This window comes from Haliotis rubra, unplaced genomic scaffold (assembly GCF_003918875.1).
Source record: "Haliotis rubra isolate DU_JTF1 unplaced genomic scaffold, ASM391887v1 Scf674, whole genome shotgun sequence".
In the NCBI taxonomy this organism is placed as follows: domain Eukaryota; kingdom Metazoa; phylum Mollusca; class Gastropoda; order Lepetellida; family Haliotidae; genus Haliotis; species Haliotis rubra.
This window is the reverse complement of record NW_025767384.1, coordinates 302771-310195: the sequence shown is the minus strand read 5'-3', so window position 1 is coordinate 310195 and position 7425 is coordinate 302771. Positions and strand designations below refer to the sequence as shown.

Here is a 7425-nt window from a genome sequence, read left to right as displayed (position 1 = left end):
TATTAGTTGCCAAGAGAAATGCCGTCATTGAGAAACTGTCATCAACACTGGAACACACCTAAAAATCTGTATACATATAAACTGACATCTCATCAGTCAAGCAGACAGACCTTAGAAGTCCTGGAGCAGTGAGACATATTGTGGTCAGTAACGCTTAAACCTTTCAGAAGAGGAGAGTGAGCATCAAACAATCTCAACATATTCATCAGGACATCTCAATTTCCAAACAGCGTCACATTCTCACAGAACGTTACCTCAAGAACAACCCAAGAGGGCTTCACGAAACGGACGACTCGAAGGCTTCTCTGCATTTCATCTTACATTTAATAGAAATGGCAGCTGAAAGTGGCAGATTTATGAACATTGTTCGCTCCTTTTCAATGTCCCTGACAGGGAGAAGGGAGCGTCCTCGATCAAAGGAGTGCCGTCTTCTAGCATGTGGCCCAAGAGATGTAACTGAAGCCCTCAAGCAAACCTTCCAGACAGAAACAGACATGGCATCAGCGTCACTGAACACCCTCAGCATGAGCAGACTTCAGGGCCTGGTAGCTGGGATAAATCGACTTTCTGTGATGATGAATGATGCTTTCATCCTCATCTTCTACATGGACGATGAAGACTGCTTCCAGACCATCTCAGCATTCAGAGAACGTATAATTGAACTGAAGGGAGAGAACGTGCCATTACTGGTTGTTGGCTTCAACCGCACCACGTCTGCTCCACGCATCATGGGTCCAGAGACCGCAGACTGCCTTGTTACAATCGAGTGGGGTTTGGGCTACAAGGAAGCATCCGCCGGCAATCCAGGAGATCTGAAAGAGGTGTTAAAAGAGATGTTCAATATTATCGGAGCTAAGCAGTCATTGAAAAGTGCACCTAACCGAAGAATGACCTGATGTGTTTGGGCCTCAGCCTCAAATCCTTTTAACAATTACATAGTTGAAAGGTGTCTGATAAAGAAGCATTACGATGATTATAGGACAACATTTGTAGGACTCAACAACTCAGCTCACGTGCATGAACAGCTGCCAAGATATTGATGGCATTTGAAATGTTCATGATAACAGTGATGATCCTGTTGATAATCTGCCTTTTTCATAATATTGTCATCACATGAATGCTTGTTCTTTTAATGTCCTTGTATATATCGATATCTGTTTTGGATGAAGACAGTCAAATAGTCTGTCTATAACGAAGCTTCAAATAAATAAGATTATCACCTGAAATACGCATTTGATTCATTAAACTGTCTTATTAGTTTGATATACATCAGAGGCGTCCTGGGCTGCATCAGACCTTTTGAGACCATCGGTCAATCAGCGGCCTTAGGACAGGTTTATGCAATGTTCATTATCACCACCATTATCATCACTATCATCATCATCATCATCATCATCATTGGAGTGAGTGAGTGAGTTAAGATTTTAAGTCACATCGGCAATATTTCAGCCATTTCGTGACTAAAAACAAGTTATAATTTCATAATAGATAAAGGTAAATTATAAAACCCTGTCAACGAAGGAAAATAAAACAACTAGTTTATCACAGATTTCAAAGCTATAGTCCGTCAACTTAACTTTTGGCACCCTGTTTTTCACAATTTATATAAAACTCCTGAATATTTTAAAACACTACTCTGTTCATATGATAATTGTATACCGTGACCTAACAAGATATCGATTTTAGTAAATTTAAAACGATTATTAAAGATTTTGCCTTTAAGCCTGTCATATACTAATTGTAAAACTGTGGAGTGTTTTACGAGTGGTTAACGAACCTGATAGAAAAGCCAACAACACTGTAAAATGTGTGTCAGCGTGATATGTACATGCACGGGTATTTACATTAGCATGCTTAAGTGATGTCAAAGATCGTCAACATGCACAGGTTGTAGGGAAAACGAGGGTGCACAAAGATGACCGGCAAATCATCAAAACAGTTTACAACTTTTACAAGCGCAAGTCAAAGCGAAATTAATTTTTTTTCAATTGAATGTTTCTCCAAAAGACATTTAATGCCACGAAGATCTGCAAAAGAATATTGCAAAGAGTTATCTCCCATGACACTATTTCAGAGCCTGACGATGACATGGCAGTTAAATCGGGGACCGTCTCAAATAATGCAAAGAAAACAAAGCTTGATGAATTCGATAGAAGGGTTGTGAGGGACGTCATGCGTCGGTTACATCGATCCATATTGTCAAGCAAACTGAAGAAAATATTGTTCAAAAGAAGACCATGACATCATTGTATCAAAGCATACAATATGCAAGCTGTTGCTCAAATTTGGATATAGATACAAGAGATCAAGCAACCAGTCTTAAGAGACTTCAATATTTGAGTGAGTGAGTGAGTTAAGATTTTAAGCCAAATCGGCAATATTTCAGCCCCTATCGTGACTTCAAACAAGTTATCATTTTACAATAAATAAAGTTAAATTATAAAAAAAACTGTCATCAAAGGACAGTAAAGCAACTAGTATATCACAGATTTCAATTTAAAACTAGTAATTAACACTAAAATATTTCAACTATAGAGGACAATACAATATAAAAACAGGCTATATATTGCCAACAGCTGAAGTTAGATCACCATGCTAGGGACCATGGGGACTTACAGTACTCTTGCTTCCTGCACGGACCCTAGCTGGATTTACACCATCCCTTCAGCCCTTAGCAATTTAGGTAAATCTAGCCATAGATTGAAAGAACATATATACTACGATTAAAAATAGTAGTAGGTTTAAATTACTGGGAATGCATTGGGACTAACGTACCCTCCCAGCAGGACAATAATTTTACAATACTTCAACCCCCTTTGAGGGTACAGCCACTAACAATCTAAGTTACTAATTTAAACTACCAATCATTAAAATACATCTATCTACAGAACATATTAATCAGAATTCATCAATGAAATCAATTTCTTTTAAAAAAGCTAATAATTAAATGAGAATTAACAGTAGTAAAAAGATCCTTAACAGTTTTAACATTGAAATATTTATCCCTTATGATGGAGAATTCAACACAGTCAAGCAGAATATGCTTGACCGTACGGAGGATCTTCACCTTTTAGCAAGTATTTGTGAGTACAACGCGTATGGCCAATGCGACATCGTCGCATAATGACCTCTTGAAATCTGGACTGGCAACCCAAGTAGGTGTAACCGATAGTTGGTTTAATTGCATGTAACTTATTTATACCTACTTGGGTGTCCCACTTCTTCTGCATCAGATCACGGATGTACGATCTAATGGCAGCTCTGTAATCAGAGTATGGGATAAAAAGTAGAGACACAAGATCGGCCATTGTGTTACCAGAAATGCCAACGTGGCTTGGTAACCAACAAAAAACGATGTCGCATTGACCAGTAGCAAGTTCATTATATAACTCAATAATTTCTATTAAAAGTGGATGTTTACACGATAAGTTTTTAATAGCCTGAAGACAAGAAAGAGAGCCACATAAAGAAACTGTGCATTGTCAAAATATTATCCCAGTTGATAAGTACGATAACAATGTCAAAGGTACATATAAACTTTAATGGAGGGATCATGAGACCATAACAAGTCGGGAGAATTTCAATTGAAAAGTCAATCACAATGACGTCACGAGTCCACAAGCCGGACAGGGGTCAAACGACCATGTCACAAGCTCAATAACGGGTATGTCCACCATCGGCATTGAGAACAGCAGTGCATCGACGACGCATAGAGCCTATCAAACGTACAAGGAAGGCTTGTGGGATGTCACGCCAGATTCTCTCAAGTTCTGTTGCAAGGTCAAGGACGTTATCTGGCGGAAGAGAAAGCCGGCGTAGACGTCGATCCATCTCGTCCCAAACATGCTCTATCGGGGAGAGATCCGGTGAATTTGCAGGCCAAGGCAGTAAGTCAACGTTGTGGTGTTGCAAGAAATCCATAGCAACCCTTGCCGTATGAGGGTGGGCATTGTCCTGTTGGAATGTTAACCCAGGGCCATGACGTTGCAGAAAAGGAATTGCCACAGGTCGAAGAATCTGATCCCTGTAGCCCACACCAGTTAAGTTGCCCTGAACAATCACCAAAGGAGTTCTTTGGCGTGCTGTTATTCCACCCCAAATCATCACGGAACCACCACCAAAGCGATTCCTCTCCAAGACACAGGCCTGTGCATAACGTTCTCCCACACGTCTATAGGCACGTTGACGTCCATCACTATGGGAAATGTTAAACCTGGACTCATCTGTAAAAACAACATTTCTCCACCAAAACAAGGGTCTGCGGACATGATTTCGGCACCACATTCGACGAGCTTGTCGATGACGTTGTGTCAGGATAGGCCGTATGGCGGGACGTCGTGGTCTGATCCCGTGATGACGTAAACGTTGTCGAACTGTGTTGGGGTGGATACGGCGAAGTCCTGGGATGGTTCGGGCAGTCATCACTGCAGTCTGTAGCGCAGATGGGTCACCCTTATCCATCTGTCCCGTCTTGGCGTTGTTACACGTGGACGTCCAGAACGTGGCCGATCGATGACGTCATTTGTGTTCTGGTAGCGTCTCACCAGTGCAGAAATGGTGTTCCGGTGGCAGTGGAAATGTGCAGCCACTTGTCGTTGAGACATTCCCCCCACGGACCATCCCAATGGCCTCATGACGTTGTGCAGACGTGAGCCTTGGCATGCTATGCGTTTCAATAGCCGTTTAATTTTTTGAACGATCGCAAGGGCAGGGGTTGAGCTTTCCAAAGTGACAGTATTGTGTGGCATTCATTTGCTCTGTTTCTCTTTCCCGGAATGCACGTGCAACAACGTATTGCACGTCTCAAGGACGAACCTACTGACGTCACGGAACGTGGCACGTGCATGCATGTTGGATACATGTCACTAATTCTCTGAGTTTAAATCCTTATGTGTCTACACAGGTTTGATAAATTTAGATTTTAAATTTTTGTATGCACAGTTTCTTTATGTGCCTAGTATATTGAGGGTGTTTATTAATATATTTTAAGGCTGTTAATATGGCGTTAGCTTCTGCAGTGAAAATAGAGCTGTTACCCGGCAATCGAGAAGATACTGTTCTGGACCCAATGACAGTGGCACAAGCAACTGCGCCACCATCCTTGGACCCATCTGTAAATAAAGATGTATATGCATTATATTTATTTCTTAATTGACTAAATTCTTGTTTATATTGTAATTCGTTAGTTTCTGATTTTTTAAAAGTTGTCAGTGTTAGGTCAACCTGTGGTCTCACAAATTGCCAAGGAGGAGAAGAAAGAAGACGGGAAGGAGATATGTTCTCTAGCTCAATGCCAGCCACAGAAAGGAAAGGTTTCACTCTTATGCCAAGGGGTGGAACAAGAGAAGACTTCTTGTTATACAGATCCTCATAGAGGGGATTAAAGATAAAGTTATATGCAGGGTTTGACTTGTTGGAATATAGTTTTGTTATGTACAGTAAAGTTAATTTTATACGGCGTTGATTAAGAGATGGCTCATCAGCCTCGACATAAAGACTGTCAACAGGAGAAGTTCTGAAGGATCCAAGACAAAGTCTTAGACCTTGGTGGTGGACAGAATTTAATAGTTTTAAGTTACTTTTGCAGGCTTCACCATATACGATCGAGCCATAATCAATCTTCGAACGGACCAGTGATCTATATAGATGTAGGAGGGTAGCTTGATCCCCTCCCCACTTTGAATTAGAGACTTTCAATAAATCTAGTGCCTTAAGGCATTTAGTTTTTAGGGATTTGATATGTGGAAGAAAAGTTAAATGGGAGTCAAAAATTAGACCCAAGAACTTAGCCTCCTTGACAACTTTGATGGGAGTGCCATTTAAAAACAGTTCTGGGTCTACAGAAGTGTATACAATTAGTTTTTGGCCTATTAAATTTAAAGCCGTTTTCAAGACACCATTTATTTATTTTATTTAAACACAACTGCAGTTGCCGTTCAATAGTATTCATATTTTTACCACGACATGAAATGTTAAAATCATCCACAAAAAGTGATCAATCAATGGAATCATTTAAAACCTTAGAGAGACTATTTATTCTAATGCTGAACAATGTGACAGATAAAATACTGCCTTGCGGGACACCCTGATCCTGATTATAATGATCAGACAGGGTAGAACCCACACGGACTTGAAATTGCCTGTCAGTTAAGAACTTGGATATGAACTGAGGCAAACGGCCTCGTAATCCAAAATCATGTAAATCTTTTAAAATTCGATGTTTCCATGCAGTGTCGTATGCCTTATCTAAGTCAAAAAAGATAGACACTGCATGTTGGTTGTTGATAATTGCATTTTTAACGAATGATTCTAATAGAACTAAATGGTCAATGGTACTTCGATTTTTTCTGAAATCCACACTGAATATTTGTTATCAGATTATTGGAGTCTAAGTACCATGTCAGTCTATTGTGGACCATGCGTTCCATGGTTTTGCAGACGCAGCTTGTTAATGAAATGGGTCTATAATTTGAGGGGTCAGTATGGTCACGTCCAGGTTTTGGTATGGGCACAACTATTGCTTCACGCCATGATGGGGGAAAGTTACCAGATGTCCAGATTTCATCAATGATTACTAGAAGAGTTTCCAAACATGCTTCTGGTAAGTGCTTTAGGAGTTGATAGTGGATATTATCAGCTCCCGTAGCGGTATCATGAGCTTGACCAAGTGCAGTATGAAGTTTGTGGATGGAAAACAACTCATTGTAATCTTCTCCATTATCTGAATTAAAATTGATAGTTTTCTTTTCTTGCAGTTTTTGATATCTTTTAAATTTAGGATCGTAGTTCGAAGAGGAAGAATGCTTAGCAGGAGTTTCCCCAAGTTTATTTGCAATATCTGATGTATCTGATGTAACTTGGCTCTGGATGACACCTTGTTTCACTAAGACTGATCAGCCTCAGGTGATCGGTATTCTTCAGATACGTTTCTTGAAGACAAAATGCTGAAGGCCTTATGTCTTGTATTAATAACTGTAAGTCATTTAGATTATTCCTAAGTCCTCTACAGTTCCATTGAATAATGTTACAGGAGCTATTCATGGTGGCTCGACTGGTGATCTAGACCGGGGTGGAGCTCCACTCCCATGCACTGGAGGCGAAGGGAGAACCTCCATATCAAGAAGCCCAAATGAGTTATGGACCTCAACAGGTGATGATGAAGAAAGAGGAACCTTCAAATAGTGTACGCCCCTGGATCGTCTCATCTGTTTCTTTTACTTTTGCGTTAAATGGACATCGTCCTGAATGTTTTCACTTCTAATTTCTGGTTCTGTCAGATTGAATGATCATGGTCTGTGAAGCTGAAGTTGAACAATTTGAATCATTGTGACTGTGAGTAGTATCACCAAATGTGATCTGCTCGTCTTTCACCCATGATATGGTTGTTTAACAACTTTTCAAAACGGTAAGAAATGTGTGAACAGG

The 7425-nt window shown here is 40.2% G+C and overlaps 1 protein-coding gene across 1 annotated transcript; it reads left to right on the top strand.

The window, feature by feature from the left end:
• Positions 1–332: 332 nt before the first annotated feature.
• On the top strand, positions 333–896 carry LOC124257822 (GTP-binding protein Di-Ras1-like). The gene has a single exon (XM_046691961.1). It carries the CDS (start codon positions 333–335, stop codon positions 894–896), a length of 564 nt encoding a protein of 187 aa, XP_046547917.1.
• The last annotated feature ends 6529 nt before the right edge of the window (positions 897–7425 follow it).